Consider the following 20,202-nt stretch of genomic DNA (forward strand, 5'->3'; position numbering starts at 1 on the left):
CCTTATGGCTTTCTGTGAAAAAAAAAAATACTAAAATGTGAAACTGACACCTGTGTGTTCTGAAATCCTAAAGAAGCTGGTGACTGAACATCTGTTCAATAAATCAACGCTGGCTTCAGCACAGCATGCTTTGTTAAATCTTGCTTTCCTCCCCTATGTTTCAAATTTAACATAATTTTATCTAGCATTTTTTATTTGGTTTAGGCACTGTTTTATTTTATCCAAATGTACTTCACAAGTCGAAAGTTCAGCATCTTGTAAATGAAAAATCTGTATGATTTACAGAAGTCTCCTTCATATGAACATGGAATTGTTTTCTGCTACTGTTTTCCTCTCAGATGCCTTGGAATTCTTAGATGAGTTTGCACAAGGCCTGACATTCTTGAAAGAGGTACCTTACGTGCCACCCTTTGAGCTCACCTACAGGGTTTGGGTCTTGTTCTGTTTCTTGCACGCCTATGTAAACTGTAACTGGGGTAATCCAGAATTTGTTAGCAGGAGGATACAGAACCTGTCCAAGTTACAAATTCCACAGTTACAAAAATTGTAACATCCAGTTAAAAAAAAGAAAAAGAAAAAGTTCTTTTTCTGAAACACCACAGACCTGAAATAAATAACTTAGGGTCTATTCTATCAGTTTGAGTTCCATCTTCATAGGCATCCAATATATTAGGATGTTACAGACAAAAAGTAAAAACCCCAGACATTTAATAGACAGCTGCAATACGACTGGTCAGAATTGGTCATGGTAATAGTCTGGGTTCTGTTTTTTGGATAGAATATAGAGCAATCTGAGATTGTTATCATTCTTTCTAAATCTCTTTGTTGCTATCAATGATGGTGAGAAAAGGTCCAGAAGGATGGACCTGGAGGTATGTGTATTCAACACATACCTTGTGTTAGCAAGCAACATACTTGCTGCAAGATACGTTAAATTTGTCTCCCAAAACTAATTAAATAATTTTAAATTTATCGTTGTTGCAAAGTAAAAAAAAAAAAAAAATAAAAAAAAATTGTAAAATAACATTAATTGCAGTACAACAAACCTAGGTGTTCTACTTTACTCTTCTGAGCTTCAGTCCCTTTGTGCTTTTCCTAGGCAGGGAAAACTTTTCCCCTCTCAGAATGAATTATAAAACCGTTGCTTTATTTAATATGCAGTAGTCAGTATGAACCTTGGATCTTTTTAATTATTATTTTTATTTCCTTTAAAAAGTCTTAACTGGCTGGACTTTTCCCTTTCTCCCTTCGCTTTCCGACAGCTCATGGGAAATGCTGTGCCTCGGGGCATGCGCACGATGAGTGACAGGGCAGAGGCACGTGGAGCGCTGGGGCCACAGCCGGCCGCCCTTGGAGCCAGCGGCGTCCGGCTGTGGCTGGCAAGCAGGAAGGGTCCCGTGCAAAGGTAAACGGAGAGATTCTCCTCGGATCGGGTTCTGCGGAGCTGACGCTGGCTCCTCTGCTTCCTCGTTTAACTCCGCCGGGTGGTGGAGTTTGCCGTGTGAGGAGCCCTCGCTGAAGGCAGCGCTGGCAGCCGCTACCGCCCCTCGCCGGCCGGCAGTTCGGCCGTGCCCGCCCTCCCGGTGCCTCCCGGTGCCTCCCGGTGCCTCCCGGTGCCTCCCGGTGCCTCCCGCCCTCCCGGTGCAGCTGGCGCACGGGGAGCGCGCCCTCAGAGGTGCCCGCGGCCCCCCGAGGGTGGGAATCGAGTGTGGCGGCGCGAGTCGCGCCCCTCATGCCCCACGCTCTTTGTGGGGCGCTGCTGGGTCAGACGTGCCCGCGGTGACGGAGCGGGCGGTGCGCAGGTGGGAGCGGGCGGGCTCTCCGCGGGACGCCGCAGCAGCGCCGGCGGTGCGGCGCTAGCGCTGGTACCTGGGGACAGGAGTGTTGTATTGCCCGTGGCTGTGCACACGGGAACTGAGGGGACTCTGGCAGCATGGCAGAAACACCCTGAACCGCACAAGCAGCTCTCTTAAGGCTTAGTTGCTTAAATCTCTAATAGTTCTTATACTTGGGGAGTGGTGGCTGTCCACATTTTCTCCTTTTTGGGAGACTTCTTGGCTCACTGTGTTTTATAATAAGCCTTGAAAGTGCTTATTGTGTTTCAACCGATAAAAAATAATATTAAACACCTTCCTGTCCTTCTAGTGCGTGTTTTGCATGGTAAGTAGAACACAGAAATAGTTCTTTAAGTGGATATACATTTCTTGGTTTTACTGTACGTAATTGGATGTTTGAAAACGTCCAATATTTTCTATTGATAAACTTCTTGAAATATATTACAATTTACTGTGATTTAAAATGGTATAAAAGTCTGTGGTAAATCACTTGCATCTGCTCAACAGAATAGAGAAATATTTGGAAGCTTCCCGCAAGCTGTATTACAGATCCTGGTTCCCCATAGGGACATGATAGGGGATGCAAGGCCCTTTGCAGCACAAGAGAGGGAAAAGATGTGTCATGTGGATTTACAGGAAACTGAGCCTGAAGGTTTTTATGTTTTCTTCAGATATCTACTTTATCCTGACTTCCTGCAGCTTAGCTTGCCACTACTGTAGGAAGTAAAGTCTTCCGAAATGCAACTACCATGTGGAAAAAATAAAAGCAATATCTGAAAAGTGACTATAATGCAAATCATTATTATAAAAGTACTTAATATATAGTATGTGAAAAATTTGTACCTTTTTTTGTATTCTTTTATTTTGCATAGGAAAGAAAAATCTTACAATAGCAGATCATAAATTAAAACCCATTTGTTTTGACTTTCCTTGTATCTGCTCCAGTGATAGTGACATTTATTGTGTTTTGTTTTAAGAAGAGGATTGTACAAATGTCAAAATGAAATCCACCTATATCCATCTTTCTGGAGTGATTTCAGTGCCTTGCACAGGCTGCACAAATAATGTTTTTTCTTCCTCCACAGACCTAGTGAGTACTTCTGCCATCGCCTTGATAGTGTTGCACTGATGGAATCATGCCTACAGTTGAAGAGCATTCAAGTTTGCTGAAGGTATTGATAATTTTAGTTGTTAATGATTATATCTTTTAAAGCAAGCCTTCTAGACTTTTCCATGATCTCTGAATTGAGGGAATTTGATGAGGCCTCTTTGGTGTACTAAGGCTTTTGACATTAGTGATTTGTGTACTTCAGCTTGGAATCAATTGTGTAAGTTGTAGAATAAGTAGTTGTTAGCACTGTGTACAAATTGGGGTATATTCTAAGAAAACAAATGAATACTTAATCAATTTCATTCGATAAGACTGTAGCTTCCATTATAATTTGTAATCAGGTTGCTTTTCTTTAGTGCAATGGCAGTTTCAGCTGATGATGTGTTGTTGATCAATAATACAAAGGTGATCAATCTTCTCAACTAGAAGCCATCTCACTTCATTTTCCCACCAATAGTTGTATTTTCTGGTAGTTCCTGGACCCCAGTTTGGGATTATGGCCTAGTGAGAGCAAGGTCACATAGTCACATGCAGTGCTGGCATGTGGAAAATCTTCAGCTTTTCCTTCTCAGTAGTAGCATTGATTGCACGTGTGCCCTTTAAAGGCAGTTTTCTAAATTTGAAAACTTAATTTGAAGTTGACTAACTTCATAGTACTTGTGAGCATGTCAGTGTTTGTTGTTGGGAGCTTTTCTATGAGAAGAGTCAAGGCTGTAGGTTCTTCTTAAGTTTAGCTTACTTAGAACATCATAATGTAGAGACACTGATTTTCACTTTTTGGTTGTCACTGAAATTAAGTGCTTTGATACTTTCTCATTACAGGTACCTCAGAATTGGCTTCTTCTTAATACAGTGACCATACAGGATCAAAGAAAAATAGTCTTCTGTTTTTAAAATACTTGAGTTTCTTGTTAGTAACAGCATGGTTTACTGTGAAAATTGAAAGAAAAATTTTTCTGGACACTTTAAAGCTAGCTGGTAGGCATAGCAAAATGCTTTGTATGAGGCAGGTTTGCTTGTTTGCACTGAGACGTTACCAGGCTCGGACTCTGTGCAGTGATCTGCTTTTGAACCAGATAAATGGCTGCACCCATGAAGATGAAGTGTTCAGCCTTGTTAGAAGGAACAAGGCCAGACTTTCTGAAAAGCATGTGGGAATTGCATTGAACATGCTGTGGCAATTGCAAAAGAAGAGGCCCTCACTCTTAAGGACTAGTGACTATGTAAGAAATCACTCCCAGTTTCTTACCCTTTGCATTTTGGCCGAAAACAAGGTGAAACACATGGAAGATGAGGTGATAGTGGACATCTTATATAGCATCCTGAGGTAAAGAACATTAAATATATTTTGTATTAGGTAATACAAAGAGAAACCTTTGTAGTCAAAATTCTATCTCATAAGGAGACTGTGGTGAGACTGCCCTGCCACACAGCTTCTGTGCTCTTGACTGTGTGGCACAGCATAATGTTCTGTGCCTCAGTTCTGGAGACAGAGGCAGAACAGATCTGTTTTGCAGTCCCAGTAAATATGTTTTATAATTATGAATTCTGATTATTCATGCATAAATGTTTATAATCTGTTTGAATGGAGGGAATGATAGAAAAGTAAAACATTGTGATAAATAATGAAAGGTTGTATGTCTTATTTCTTTATAACTATTGAAGAATTGTCTTTATTTTGAAGGCTCGATGTTGAACACCATGTTTCCCTAGCAAAAGTGCTTGTTCCAGAGGCATGGAAAAGATTAGAAAGGTAAGTATTGTCCTGCCGTGCTTTGTGAAAGGTTTAAGTTGTGAGCATGATTTGCTTCATGTGAGGTTATGTAAGAGTTCCCAAAGAGTATTTATGATTAAAACATAATAGGAGTATTTTAAATGTCAGTTGTATTTTTGAAGGTTTTGAAAATTATACATATAGACTTTGGTACACAAGTGCTTGAGAGATTCGGACACTGCAACAACAGGGTCCAACACTTGAGATTTTGAAATTTATTGTCTGTGTAGACTCATGTGTTTGAAGTGAATTGCAGTTTTTCATATTTACAGTTTTATCTTAGTGATTGCTGTCCAGGTCTTAAATGGTTGTTAAAACCATACTTATCTCAATTTTACTTGAAACATTTTGTATTTAAACATTTTCCCTCTGTGGATTTTGTTGCTGTGTTTTGCTTTATTTTTTTTTTTTTTTTTTTTTTTTTTGAGGGGGGATATTGTAGTTTTTTTTCTTTAATCTTGGGATAATGGCAGAACCAAGTCACCAGCATCAGAGAATTGCCTCTTCTGAATATGTGATGCATCTTGACAAGTAAATAAATACAGTGTAGCTTGAAAACAAAATTATATTAAAGCAATAAATTGCTCATAATCATTTTATCCATTTGACATCATTGTTTAGAATATACTCTTTATAGATTTCTTGGGCTGGTTAAGTGAAGGACAACTAATTCTTGTAGAACTCCATATACACAACGTGCTTTAATAAAAAACACCTAGTTTTTTTGCTTAGATACTTTATTTCCTTGTTTTGTAATTTGGCTATAACCTTGGTTATAGTTATGTGAATGGAAAGTGGTTTGAACAAGTTCTGAATGAGAAAACTCTGGCCATGTTTCAACGCTTGATAGATCAAATAACATGGGCAAATGTTTTACCCTTGTCTTTTTTTCTCATAAAATCAGACCACTGTTGTCCTGCATTATTTGACAGAATAGCTTGTGTGACTGTTGAAAATATAAACAAGGTATCACAGTTTTTCTTTCTGTCTACTGTGAGTTACTCAGTGAGAAAGGACAGGTTAGTAGTTGATATGTTTCAGAGCACAATCCACACATTTTTAAGAGTTTTCTTCAGTGTACATGATTTGGAGATCATCATTTTTTTGTGCTCACTTAAAGCTGTTTTACTTCTATGTATATAAATTTGCTTTGTATATAAATTAGCTTATCGTTAATTCTCAATTCTTTTTTATTGTTCACTCAGTGTTAGGTTAGTCATAATCCTTTACATTCAACTTTACATTTGACCATCTTAATTTTTTTTAAACTTCTTTATAAATAGTTTCATCACATGGTGGATATTTTAACAGTACAGTGTTGTGGGGATTTCCCCAATATCCTGTCTATTTGGTCAAAATTGCTCTTTTTTTCTTTCTCTTTTCTCATTCTCAATCTGGTGTTCATATAAATCTTCAATTTTATTCTGTTGCAGTTTAGTTTCTTAAAGCAAACATTTAATGCAAAGCCTTCTTAAAAGGTTCTTTAAGTGTATAGAAACACTTGGACCACCTACATGAAATAAATTTTTAGTTGTGGCTGCAATTTCAACTGTTGCTACATATTTTTTTTTTTATTATTTTCTCCAGGAAAAGTTGACTAAAGAAAAAAATTAGAAAATAGTTCATCTATTCTTAAATCTCCAAATTCTGAATTAATTATAAAACCTTACTATTAAACAGTATTAGGGTATTTTGTGGTGACTTGATTTAGGATGTCTTTTTTTTTCAGATTCCCCCCTCTGAAATCTATTTTATTCTCTTCCTTTTCTCTGCTTTGAACCCTCCTGACAATGAAGAATTCTTTAAAAGATCCAACATCTTACTTCTAACTTGAGTAAGTGCAATAGTCAAAGATTTTTACTGAATGAAAATGGCAATAGAATGGCACTTTTGCTAAGCAAAGTAAAGGTAAGTATGTTACTACTAATTCTCTTAACCCTTAACTCTGGGGTTAAACCATGACAAATATTCAATTTGGGTTTTGTTTCATTCCGTTAAAAAATGACTGTTGATAAGGGACTAGCAAAGGATTTTTGGCATAGTAAAATGTAAGTGAAAATTCTGATTAACTTACTCTGTTGTTATTGGATAGAATTCTTGTGTTCCCCAAGGAATCATCATTTTGGAACTACATTTTATGATTCATCACAAAGAAATAGTTAAAATTGTAGAGGAAATGTGTATGGATTTGTGTTGTACATTAGAGAGAAAATCAGATGATTTGAGAGGCCAGGGAAAGGGCATTGCAAATCCTTTCAACTTCGTCATGTGTTAATAGGGGTTTCTCTCTGGTTTTTCAAGGTCATCTTGAAACTTATCACTTGGTGCTGCTTGGTCATGTTTTGGCAATGGCTGGGTATTTTCCTCCAGTTCTGATAACAATGATATTTAATGTTTCTTTCCTAAGCAAATTTGATGCTCAACTTAAAGGTAGCTATCTAGCTTATGACGAATTTGATTGTGTAGCATTTGGCATAAAATGCAGTTGGGACTTAGATATGACTTGAGATACAGAATTACTCTTTAAATTATTCTGGTTTTAGGAAATACATCCTCTATATAATATAGTCCTAATTTGAGTGCTAAAAGGGAAGGAATGGACAAAAATCTGTTCTTTGTTTTAAAAGTACAGGCCTGTATTGCAGACGGGAGAAAGTAATATAAAACAAATTCTATAGAAAACTTATTGCACTCAGTTTTTAATAATTCTTCAATTTTATTGGAAATAATATTACCATACTGTGGTGTTTATTACTAGAAATAGTCACAAAGCTAAAGCAGTAATGTGGGATTCTTGTCTGCAAGGAATGTATCCTACCTGTCTCTTCTCTCTAAGTAAGAGACCGAGTGTTTGACTGTTTCATTGCTCTCTACCTCTACATTGTTCATTATCAATGTACTCTTGCCATTTTGTCCTCAACTACTTAATTAAATTTGCACAACAGAAGCATTTTCTATCTTCTGTCTTGCTGTTTTTCTTAATGTTGAGCAGAACTGTGGTTTTTAAATTTATTTTCTCAAGGATTTTGAGAACCTTTCTTAAATTCTGTCACATGAGTTTTATAAATGCCATAGTATACAGATATTTCCATTTCTAGTAAAAAATTCAGAGGCTACCATTTAGTTCAATTTGTTAGATTTTTCACATTCCAGTTCACACATTTCTGTGTATTGTGTTTTTTAAACCAGTCCTGCCTGATACAGTGAAGCAGAGGGTCGACTCAAGCCTCATGAAATTGAACAGAGCAGTCTGTCTGGAATGCTCAGAGTTTCACATCCCTTGGTTTCATGAGCCATACTGCCAACGTGTCTTTCATAACAGTACGTAATTTAGGACAGGAAAAACTGCACTTGTTACTCATAATAGCCAATTTTTTAAACGATATACTAGATGTTTCTTCTAAAACCGTCATGGCAATGCTAGCATACAATAGAAGGCACATCCTCTCTGCTGAGTGTGTATTCTTGGAAAGTGAAATCACTCAGTAGTACAAGTGGGAGAAAACTGGTTTTCCTTGTGAGAATTAATGTAATAGACATGGGATATTTCTGCAGAATAATTAAAATTTAAATACCAGAAACAGTGTATGTGGCATGAAGGATGGAAAGGCAGGAAGAGGATCATGTTCTACTGGAGGAGATGGGTCATTTTGCTCTCTGTTCAGTTACAAAACTGTTATGACTTAAATTTTTCAAGGTAAATATTTTTACTGCCTCCTTTTGAACTTGATCCTCCCTTCTTCCTCACAAGAGTCAAGACCAATCAGGGATGAGAGATAAAGTAGGCTAATGTTTAAGTGTAGCAGCTGAGATCTTTCAGAGTAGTGATCAATTCAGAAAATCCTTCTAATGCAAACACAGTATCTCCTCCACTAATTCTCCTGGGGAGATCTACTTTGATATTCACAGTACTCAGCTACTTTGTCTCTAAAACTGGTGTTTAATGGAGCAAGGTGTTAATCTGCAATGGACAGTGAAGTGGCAGATAGTGTGGTACGGCTATAATAAACACAAGGTGAGTAAATACATGTCTAAACATAATAAAAAGCAAACAAACTCCACCATGTGAAACCTAAAACTTAAGTTTTTGTAGTATGTGAATGAAAAAATCCTGGGACATAAAGTGTGGATTTGAAATTTACTTAATAGCATGCACCTGCCACTTTCTAGCTAAAATATGATCACTTTGTTTCTGAATTATGATAGAATAACACTCAGGATCTGTGGAAAATATTTAATTCAGTAGCCTGGCTGTCAAAAATACAAGGTCTCAAAACACTATTTTCAGAATTTTGTCTGTGGAAGTTTTGACGTATGAATTCTTTATTTTGTCTTTGTAGGTACAAGCCGAATAAATCCACAGCAACAGCATATTCACAGAATGCTGACAGAGATCTTAGGAGGGAGCCATTACTCAAGAATGTCTGTTGTCACACCGTACTACTATGAAATAGGTGAGAAGTTAACACCCTAAAAATTGTTATGGAGTCCTTTTGTATCACTGTTATCACCAAGATTAGGAAGCTTCTGATGGCCACAAGATACTGCAAAGAAGAAATCGTTATATAAAATACAGTTTCTAAAAAGTTCTTTACAGTATAAATAATGTTGGGTATCTCTAATTATGGCTATCAGTTTTTCTAGAAGTCAACACTATACACGTCAAATTTTTTTTATTTTGTCAGTAAACAGGTTTGTTTTGTTTTCTGGCAGATTTTGAGTATGTCCTGGATGTAAATAAAAAGCCTCTTTCCTATATGGCTCAGAGTGTACCTTTGAATGGTGTGGGGGGAATACACTTTAGACATGACATCAAGGATGAAAGGAGAAAGGCTCTGCCACTGGGAGCTCAAAGGTCAGTATATTGAATTCTTGTATATTAGCTCTTCCAAGCTTACATCCAGTTTAGACCAGGTTTTTGATGCTCATGTCCTAATGTTCTGTTCCTTTTTCCAAAGTCTAATGAGATTTAGCCTTCTGGAGTGTGGTGGGTTAGTGGCAGCTGCTGCTTCCCATTTGCATGGCATGGCTCATGTCCCTGCAGTGTGATAGGGGAGAGAACGTGGAGCATAACAGCAAGGAAAGAAACCTCCTGGGTTGCAATTAAGACAGTTAAATAAGTGCAGGGAAAAAAAAGGGAGGAGAGGGAAACAAAGCAATCAATGGCCATGCAGCCATTCACCTACAGCAGACCTGTGGCTAAAGTCCCCTCTGCTTTACTGCTGGGCATAATGTGTGGTGTGAAATAGCACCTTAGGCAGCTGAGGTTCCCTCCCAGCTGCGTCCTTTCCCAAGCTCTTGTCAATGAGCCCGTATGCACTGCGAGTGGAGCGGGAGAAACAGGGAAGGCCTTGATGCTGTGCAAGCACTTTTCAGCAGTAGCCAAGATATTGGTGTATTATTTACAGTTCTGGTCACAAGTTCTGGTCACAGCACCATAAGAACTGGTATGCAGAACAGTACCTCCATCCCAGCCAAACCCAGTACAGGTTCTTGAAATGTGTTTCATGAGATTGGAATACTGTTTTCCTCACACCTCTTCAAAAGTAAGCCTTGAAAATGCTAGTTAGTTGTTTTTACCATTGGAATAAAAACAGATGCAGGGAGAAATTGCTTTTTCTGAATTCAAGTATCTCTAGATAAATAGGAAAATGTTTTGTCTATTTCCAGGCAGTTGTTTAATTTTTATTTTCTGAGAATTGTCAGGTTTATCTAGTCTTGCTGCAACTATCAATAAATACTGAACTATCACTTCTTGCTATTCAGGTAGGACCTGAAAGTAAATGCACATTTTTACTGTTTGCAGAATTGCTTTGGAACTTCTTGATTCACAAGCTTTTAGCGAAGATTATTCATGTTATCTGAAAGGAGAACCTGCAGTGAAAAAGTGACACCTGGAGATGCTGGGGTATCCAGTATTTCAGGTGAGCAGTCAGCAACACTTTGTGTCCTTTCTGCATTGTATCAGCATTGCAAAATGATCCATTTCCCATGCAACAGGTTTAGAGATTGGTTTTATCATTAAAAGCACCTACTGGGAGAGAGCAATTCTTGTATTTAGGGGGGAAATTCTAAGCTGTTCTCTAAATGGTGTAAGGACTTCATAGAACTCACACCTTCTCTGAAAGAAGGTGAAGCAAAACTGTAGTCAAAAGGTCCCAGTCTGACCTTACCACAGGCAAACTAGCAATCTCTTTGTAGCCTGAGTAAAGGAGAAAAAGTGAAATGAGAGCTTCAGCTCAATTTCACTGAAGATTCTATGGTAGAAAAAGATTGAGCATACCCTCTTTGAGTAGTAAGACAATTTTGGCAGCTGCCAGATAGGATATGGATGCTGTTTGTCTGCTGCAGTGATAGTGCTGTGACAGGGAACACTAGAGGCCAGAGATAATTCCCCACCAGCACTGAAACATTTGGGAAATGGAGACTCATTAATGTGGAGGCTCCTATATATTTAATTACTCACCTAACCTAATTTTAGCTAGAATTCTTCTTTAAGATTAAATTTTGTTGGTTAGGTTTTTTTTAAATGGAATCATCATCCTTTCTCATGTGTCTACTGATACACCATTCCAGTCTGATACATTAGCATTAAAAAGTACAGTACCCTGTGATTTTTCTCTCAGTTTGGGTTTTAAAAGAGGGGAGTGTGTAATGGAGTTGTCACAGCCTGTATTGTGTGGATATGTGTTTTATGTCTCTGCAACTATGCTGCTTTTTGGAAGCAGACTGACTGTACTTAGATAAAGAAGAATCTTGCAATAAGAAATGGATCTTTTCATTCATAGAGTATGCCAGGCTTTGAGGTATCAAGTGGTAAGTATCTTCAAGTGAAGAACAGATATCGGAAAGCCTTTTATTTTTTCTTATCTGGTATGTGGTTTATACCAATGTTAAAAGTCAGTTTGTACCATCCTGTTCTACAGATTGCTCACTTCGAATGGAATTCTGTGGTTCTGTCAACAAAAGGTGAACAGCTGGAATACCTGAGGCAGCAGCTGTATGGAATACAGTGATATAAGACATGCAGTCTAAAGTACTTTTATAAAAAGTTTATGTACCATCAAACATCTTGTAATCCTGGAATACTTTTTCAAAAATCTCTATCTGTATCAGCTGGATCAAGGCTTGCCAAAGTCATTAGGTGTAAAGACATTTAATCCTCAATTTATTAGGGATTGCAAAAGGCAGGTCACAGTGGGCTGTGAAGATGTGATAAGGATACTTAGAATTTCTCATTATCTGCAAGCTATTACGAGCAAAGGAATCTGGCAGTTTTGCAATCAAATTACATTATTATCTCCTGAATAAATAGCACAGAGGCTTAGCCAGACATAAAACTCTCCACAGAAAAAGTTGGAAATACTATTGACTAGGAGAGTGGAGTCAGCAATGTACTGGAAACTATGTCTGTCCTCCAGCGTGTGCCAAAATGAACAGTTAGGAATCGAGCAGTATCTGTACTCTGAAACCAAGAAACTGAAATGCAGATTTGCTAAGAATAGTGCTGCTTTTAAAGTCATTCAGTTTCCATTCTCAGAACAGAGGTACTGTGGGGTACTGTGCTGGGGGAGAGAGTTGTGTGGTGAGGAACCTCCAGCTGCTTCTCTTACCCTGTGATCTGGTGTGTGCAGAAGAATGGCTGAGCCTTTTGGAACACCTTCACACTTGAAAACCCTGCCAGGCCTTGTGCAAGAGGCATAAGACACTGAGATATAGAAGTGGAATAGCCAGGAGAATGTTCATTGTAGAGCGGTAACTGTTTGCAGGGGTGTCATGCTTGGCAAATAATCCCATGTCCAGAGGTGGCCACGTAGTGCCTACAGCTGCCCTCACCTTAGGGTGATTGCCAACTGTGCCTGTTTTCTCATATGTGCAATGAGGATATGTTTTCTTGCTTATTTAGTAGAAGCAGGACACAGAGCAGATGGGTGGTGTAAACCAGTGACCTAACTGGAGCCAATAAAAAAGTGCTAAGCACAGCTGCAGATTTGGGTACTAAAGGGAAAATGCCCTACAGATTAAGTACTAGTGAACAGTAAGATACTGAGGTGAACTATGATGGCTGTGCTTCTGCATATGTTACTTCTGTCTCATAGGAAGGCAATGCAAGGGGTCATTTGATAGTTGGCGCTGCTATTCAATCAAATGTGGTGGCCTTCTTTTCCAGTTTTCCTGCTACCTCAGTTGTAATTAAATTTACGCAATCCTTTAGACTGATGACACACTCTTTATGCAATGGAGAAATCCTTTGAAGAGATACTCTACAAAAAAATGGTAAGCATGCTCTGAAGAAAACTGAGTGCTCTATTTTGGGCAAAGGCTGTACTAAGCGATCTGTGTCCTGTCAATATGATAGCGATGATGAGCTAATCACTAAAAAAAGATTCCATCAAGTGATACTTTTATAGTTTTAAAAACAAAGTTTAATTGTTAAAAGTTTCAACATCAAAATGCATCAACTCTAGAGTAAATGAAAAAGTCCTCTCTGGCACAGATACTTGCTAAAGATAGTTCTTTCAGGACTTTTTCATGAATGCTTGTTATTTGCCTTACATCTCTGAGAAAAACTTCCATAAAATATTTGCTTTGGAAATAAATATAAAAGCATAAAAAAAGTGGAAAATCCTTGTTATAAGAAGTTTAAACGTAGTAGGTGAAACAGCAGAGCTACTAACCTTGTGAACTTCTCTCTCTACCCCTCTCCTCTGTCTACTAGTATAGCTTTGGATGAAACTGGCATTTATTAAGGCCACATAGTATTAAGCCACTTTTGCTTAAAATATTCATTTCAATTCCAAGCAAAATTATTTTTTTGAGGTCTGTCATGAGAAGATATTTCCAAGATACCACTGAAGAGTGCAGGATTTACATACATTACTAAGTGGGGAAATCTGGCCCTACAAAAAGCCAGTTAGAATAAAATTAGCTACCTATTAGTTGTATTTAACTTAACACTTAATTCGTGCGCATTGTTTGGAGGACAAGCTACCAATACCTGGATTGCATTGAGTATAAGGAAGTCTAACTAGCGTTGTTTGCAATTTCACAGAGTGGAAAATTGAGTTCTTGCCAAAATCTTAATCTAATCAACATTAATTATAACCCTTTAGAAATTTAAACACTGGCAAAAATTCAGTGGTTGCTGGTTAGCTAGGAAGTACAGGAAGTGGACAGACAAATGAACTTTTTAACAGTTCCCAGTATGACTAGTATGCTGCTACAAAACTGTACAATTTGGGGACATTTTCATGCAACAAAACCAGAAGAGCCTATCAAAACTCCCTCACCATATCATATCTTCCAGCATTTTGTTTACAGTTTTGATAACTTGAACAGGTTTAAGCGTGTGGCCAGGCAGGAGGCTCCAGTAGCATATCGGATCTCTTTTAGTATGCCAACCCATTCCTTCTTCTCATCATCATACCTGCATTTAAAAAAATGTTAGGAAATAGCTTTTTTAGTTTGAGTTTGATGATTCAGCACACATACATGAAAAGGAGGATAGTCCACCTGTTGCAAAGGCTTGTAGCAACCATGTCCTGAAGGGTGCCATGAAAGGCTGCTTTTGTCCCCTACTCCAGAACAGGAAGATGTTCTTGCACAAAAGTTAGTCTTTTCCTGGTCCCTAAAGCTTCTTGCTGACCTGTGTCATGCTTTTAAAAAGCTTTCACCTAAAACATCCCTTTTGAATTTCTTCAGATTCTTGCATATAAAGCTGGGGGGGTTTTCCTTCCTACTGCCAACTAAAACTTCTGAATATACATTAGCAACTAGGAGTTGCAGCAGAGATCTGATGTATCATCACTGCTGCTATGATTAGCTCAAAAAAAATCTAGGGGCTAGAGACTTCTGATTCTCTTGGAACAGTTATTCATTTGACCATCAACACATCAGTACGTACAGGCCTCTGTGTATGGATGCTTTTCTGCATCACAGTGTCACAAAAGAATGTTTTTATTGGCAAGGCTAAACTTGCCAAGAGATGGCAATTTACCCTTCTAAAGAAGCTAAAGATCATGACTTGGACTGGTCAAATAATTAGTAGGTGGAAGTAGTCATTAGATCCAAGTCTCATGTTTATTTGTTACATTCTGACAAACCTTTTTATCTGTCAACAACTGCTTTACAACCTGCTCTATGGATCATTTTCAGACTTAAACAGAAAAACAGTGTTAGCCTCCAGTGTCTACAACCCTCAGTTTTAGATAAGAGTTTTGACCAGGAAAGAGTGACTAAAATTAAACTTACTTCCATATGTCAGTGACTTCACTAGGTGCAAATTCTTTAGATTCAAGTTGAATCATTGCGAAGCCTCCAATAGCATACAAAGCTCCGCTTAAAGTGACTAAACTAATAGAACTTCTCTCTTGGGGAAATTCAGGCATTACCTCCCATCTAAGGATGGAAAGAAAAAATCAAGTTAAACACGTGAGAAATATTGTAAACTAAATGCACTCAAATACTTCTCTGGGCAACAAATTCAGGTACCAAGGCCATGGTTTAGGAAAAAAGGAAAAAATTCTGAGATTTATCAGCAGTAAGCTCCAGTGTCTCAGTCCCCTCAGAGACTTCTGCAACTGCTAAGTGTGACACAATTACACTATTAAGACATCTTTTCCCAAGAACAACTTCTTACAGATTCACTGATTCTTCAGTAATATGCTTCATACAGACATATTGTTCCCCACTTATTCTCATTTTCCCCTATGGTTTCCAAAATGCGTATTTATTTCAAGTGGCATTAGCATAATAATTTGAGTGTGTGCGGGTGCAGGAAAAATGTCTAGAGACCTGCTCTGTGAACTGCTGCTGTTGCTGAAAATGTGACTGTAGACCAAATGTCTCAGTGGGAGTATGGGTACCTGAAAAGCTTTATATCTCTTACCTCAGAGCTCCTAAAAGCCTAGATGATAAAACACTTGATTCAAATAGCTTGAATATTGCACTCACTTATTGGTGGTCAAGTCAAAAGCTTCAACAGATGCAGTAAGGCCTTCTTCAGTGACACCACCTGCAATGACAATCTTGCCCTTATGGATGGCTGTTCCAAACATTGAGCGAGGCACTTTCATTGGAGCCAGGTCTCTCCAGTCTCCTTTCTTGGGATTGTACACAAATAATCTATTAGTGCATTTCCTGGGGAGCAAAAAGAAAAGCAGTGATCATTTCTAATGAACTTTTGACTTGTTCCAAGTAGATCTAATTAAGGTAGACTTTATGGGTTTATCTATACTACCTTTCTTCTCTTGGAGATCCTTTCTTGTACCTAATCTGAGAATCCTTGCATTGTCTATAAAGCTCTACTTGCATCCATAGGACTAAATCAAATGTGGTTTACATTACACAGGTCAGCCATTTCATAGTACCTTTGAGGAGAAAGACAACATTTCCCAGCATAATGTATTCAGATGGATTTGTGGAGGAATATATAGCAAAGGTTATGTAAAGGAAAGATTATGATGGTGCTTTGGCTTATATGACAAACTTCTATCTTAAATATCCCCTTTAAAAACACTTAAAAATTACCGCCACATGATCAGTGTGAATGGAAATTTCATTTTCCTAATGTCATACCCATTAAGGTGTAACAGGTATCACAGATCAGAAAACTGGAAAAACTGAGACCATAATTCCAGTGCACCTAGGTATTTCTATCTGAAAGGAAAGAATGCTTTCAGTGATGGTCCTCATAGCTACATATTAGTAATCTGTCTGCAATGTAAATAAAATTTGCCTTGGAAATAAGTAAAGTATGGTTATTAAAATAGCAAGTTGAATTACAATTTATATGTAATTTACCTTGTCACCAAAAAATATATCCTACATACCGTAATGTGTTCCCCTGTACCAGACTGTTAGCAACCTTAATCCAGATAGGCAGAAAAGGAAACCCTAATTCCTGAGTGTGAGGACATATTATCTATTAAGGACCAAGAAGATAATGTTATTAATTGTCATAAAAAGACTTAGAAACTCACTTATCATCAGTTTTTCCACCAAGACAATATATCAATCCATTGTTTGAGATAGTTGCATGGCCATATACTTTGATGGGCAGCTTTTTGATCTCACCCCATTTCATTGCCCTGGAACAAGAAGATCACTGTTAGGTTTTTTCAACTAACAATTGGTCATCTATATATCAGTGGGCATAATTAAATTTGAAACATACACAGGGTCATAGCACAATACTGAATCTAGTGACTCCTCAGTGCGAAGGTCCTTGCCTGCTATTACATAGATCTTGTTGTCTGACTCTCCCAGCCCAAAGAGACACCTGGCTGACGGCAGTGGAGGAAGGGCAACCCACTCACCAGCAATGCTGTCCAGCTGAAAGAGCATCAGAACAGGAAGGGTTAGGAAAGGCAAACGGTAAAAATCCATACAATTAATATTGTTCCACAGAACTTAACTATTGGCATGTAGTGTCTCTCAACAGCAATTCTGCTTGCCTGAACAACCTGCCCCTCCCTAGTTTAGTTTCATTAGTTTCCTAATGAATGATGTCTTCCACCCACCCATGCTTCTTCATTGTGCTGAGATCTAGAAGAGTCAGTGCCATACAACTCTATTTGTGTGAACATGATTTCAGGAAATGGATGTTGACATATAAAGTAGAATTTTGAAAACTTCACCTATTTTTAGTAACAGTCTTGAGGTTTAGTCTCTCAGAGGCCCCTTTCTAGTAGCCTGAGATTTATTCAGCTCTGGACTAAATACACATTACTACACCAATGTGCTATTTTTATGGGAAGAATATTTCTGTAACAAGTTTTTCACTTCAGTGCTAAGTGTTTTATACCTACATAAGGAAATTAAACAGCATTAGTCCCTCCCCTAAGACTTCCCTCTCATCAATTTAACAAATGTCTGAAACCAAGTCTTTTATTGTGCGTGAAATGAGTGAGCCATACTCCTATAAACTCCTGTATTTGCACTTTTTAATATCTGAAGGCTTCAAAATTCTATCACTGCTCATTACTATGCTTTATTTCATATTGAAACCAGACTTTACTCTTTTGGGCCAGTGTGCCTAAAGAGAGGTTGTGGCCATATTGCATAATTCACCACAGAATAGTTTAAATATATACCAAACATGTAGCTAAAAACACAACAGACTTAGTTTATGGTATAAGCATGAGAAACCACATTCTTTCAAATTTTCGTGAAATATATTGTGGAGTTACAGTTAGTACTTATCAGCCTTATATCATACAGATTTACAAAGCTACAATTACACTCAGTTTAAACACGGTATTTAGTGTACTGACACACTTTGCTGAGGAAAAAAAAACCCCTTCTGCCTCTAAATTACATATTTATATGGCCCTTAGGCTTTCAAGTGTAGATATGACAAAAAGGACTTCTGCAGTCTTAGTAACAGAAATTGCACTTAAAATACACAAATTACTGCTGTCATGAAAGTATTTCAGATGCAAAAAAGAAGACATCTCATCAGATCTAAATCAGCTAAAACACTCCAACTTTCATCAAAGTTAACAAAAATACACAAAAAGTATTTTAGAAAAATATTAGACCTAAATTGAGACATCTGTAATATGAAAAATATGGGCCTTCATGAAAGCCAGTGCCTAGATAGAATATCTTTTTAATACTTTCTGAGATCATACCAGGGGTTATCCCAAAAAAGAAGATGCAAGTCCCTCAGTTTCATCTCTGTCTGTGAGACAAAAATAACTCTCTCTAGATACTTCTCTCCATCACCATACAAAGAGACTAGACAACCCACTTGCAGAGACTCAGAACACTTTTCAGTAACTCTTATAAGCACCTATTATTGTTATAACAACAATTATAAAGATTGTACCTGGAAGAAGTATGACTGGAAAGGCTGATCCTTGTTCTCCTCTTCCACATAGAGTCCTCCAACAATATAGACCTGATTTTGTTTGGTGACTATACTGGAATGATTTCTGGGAATCTGTTCTGCGAGGGCTGCTAGGTAGCATTCATTTTCAAGAGGATCATAGGCTACTGCAGCAGTGTCATTAACCAGAAGAATCAGGTCTTTGACGAACATGCCATGCCTGGGAAGGTCATTTAGGTAGCCAGGCAGTAAATCTTCATCTCCTACATCACCATTCACCTCCCCTTTGGTTGATTTTTCTGTGCTTTTGCTAGAGTCAGGCAGTTTTCCAGCAAAAGCATCCTTAATAATCTTTACTTTTTTCTGAAGGTCTGAGTTGCTTTTAATTATATCATCCTTCTCAACCTGTTCTTTGAAATATTTTTCTGGCATTAGACGAAAACGTATGCAGTCAAAAATTTCCCCCAGGCTCTTTATTCTGTTCTCCTTGTCTGTTCGGACCCATCTCATTACTGCTTCAAATACCAGTTCTTCCTTCTCTACGTTTAAACTGTCAGGTGAAATAACTGAGATAAGTTCATGCGGGGCAAGCTGCATGAAGTCCTCTTCTTGGCAGATCTGCACAAAATGATCTGAAACAAAATCACGGGCAGAAAATGCAAGTCTTGGGCAATCAAGTAGAACACCTAACCGCAGGATGGCCAGACAGTTACCAACAGCAAGCCTCTTCTGAAGATAGGAGACGCACACAGTGAATACAGAAGGGATCTGAAAGCGACTGGCCAAAGCAAAAATATCTTGCACATTAGAATCATTGAGATCAATACTTGCTGAATAAAGGTATTTGATAATCATATCCAGGATGTTGGGGTCAACGTTATCTAGAACTACCTCCTTCTTTTTCTCTTCATTTTGCTCAGATAAGAAATACTCACGAAAATAAGGGCTACATGCCGACAGAATCAATCTGTGGCAAGGCAGGCTTCTGTCACCAGCTTTTAGAGAGCAATCTACAAACTTTTTCTCTTCAAGGAGTTCCTTGAGGCCATCCTGAAGGAGGGTAGATTGGTAAAGTCTGAGCTCTTCAGTGAGTTCCCTTTGGGAATCCATTTCGCAAACACTTGGGAAAGGGGAGGGAGGAGAAAGCTTTAGCTGTTGTCTGCCCAAAGGTTTGTCTGTAAAAAAGGCAGACCAATGTGCTTTTTGCCCTGCTTGAAGCCTCTGCAACTTAATCTGACTTGCTAAATATAGGTACATACTCTTACAGGTTGGAATTTGGGATGGACAGTTTGGAAAAACAGAGTTGCTCTTGCAGCTGTCAAAGACTGAAAGAAGCAACTGTTGCTCTTAGTCACTATGGTCAGGTTTTGCCATCATTCTCCACATTGAATCAGTAAGATTATGTGCAATGTAATAAATTATTTGACATGAGTAAGGATAGCAGAATCTGACCTCAGTGAGACAGCTATGAGCAAGATTGCACAGATACATGTTACTAAATATTCTGAAATAACAATTCTGAAAGACGTCAAAATTTTGGGCTGCTTCTTAATATCCATTTGGTTTTAAACCAAGCACTACTGTTTAGACATAAAATATATGTTATTTCAGGTAAAGTTTTGCTTTCCAAAATAATTCAAATTGAAGTCTC

At 38.0% G+C, this 20,202-nt stretch overlaps 2 protein-coding genes across 3 annotated transcripts; one reads left to right on the top strand and one right to left on the bottom strand.

Moving 5' to 3' along the window:
* The first annotated feature begins 1,186 nt into the window (after nt 1-1,186).
* FASTKD1 (FAST kinase domains 1) lies at nt 1,187-12,224 on the top strand. Its single transcript, XM_033516090.1, is given in 13 exon segments — nt 1,187-1,405; nt 2,921-3,007; nt 3,769-4,273; nt 4,631-4,699; nt 5,500-5,686; nt 6,450-6,525; nt 6,528-6,554; nt 7,022-7,150; nt 7,910-8,041; nt 9,061-9,174; nt 9,434-9,575; nt 10,527-10,644; nt 11,647-12,224. Coding segments are annotated over 11 exon segments (1,419 nt in total). The 5' UTR covers nt 1,187-1,405; nt 2,921-3,007; nt 3,769-3,938; the 3' UTR covers nt 11,737-12,224.
* KLHL41 (kelch like family member 41) lies at nt 9,168-20,189 on the bottom strand. Of its 2 annotated transcripts, XM_015634844.3 has the most exons (7): nt 18,552-20,189; nt 16,896-17,053; nt 16,702-16,809; nt 15,674-15,859; nt 14,972-15,118; nt 14,011-14,147; nt 9,168-9,264 (listed from the first exon to the last, which is right to left on the bottom strand). In XM_015634844.3, exons 1-6 carry the CDS (start codon nt 19,806-19,808, stop codon nt 14,036-14,038), a joined length of 1,968 nt encoding a protein of 655 aa, XP_015490330.2. In that variant the 5' UTR covers nt 19,809-20,189; the 3' UTR covers nt 9,168-9,264; nt 14,011-14,035. The 2 variants fall into 2 exon arrangements, with proteins under 2 accessions (XP_015490330.2, XP_015490329.1); XM_015634843.3 differs by lacking the exon at nt 9,168-9,264 and having other exon boundaries at nt 13,124-14,147.
* Nucleotides 20,190-20,202: the final 13 nt, after the last annotated feature.

The sequence above is a fragment of the Parus major genome, chromosome 7 (genome assembly GCF_001522545.3).
Source record: "Parus major isolate Abel chromosome 7, Parus_major1.1, whole genome shotgun sequence".
In the NCBI taxonomy this organism is placed as follows: domain Eukaryota; kingdom Metazoa; phylum Chordata; class Aves; order Passeriformes; family Paridae; genus Parus; species Parus major.

Bases quoted from the DNA above. Each gene is read 5' to 3' on its own strand.
- KLHL41 (XM_015634844.3), bottom strand. From the start codon at position 19,808: ATGTACCTATATTTAGCAAGTCAGATTAAGTTGCAGAGGCTTCAAGCA. The intron at 16,810-16,895 runs GTATGTTTCAAA...TTCTTGTTCCAG, and splicing joins GTATTGTGCTATGACCCTGT to GGCAATGAAATGGGGTGAGA. The intron at 14,148-14,971 runs GTAAGTTTAATT...TTTTAAATGCAG, and splicing joins GAAGTCACTGACATATGGAA to GTATGATGATGAGAAGAAGG.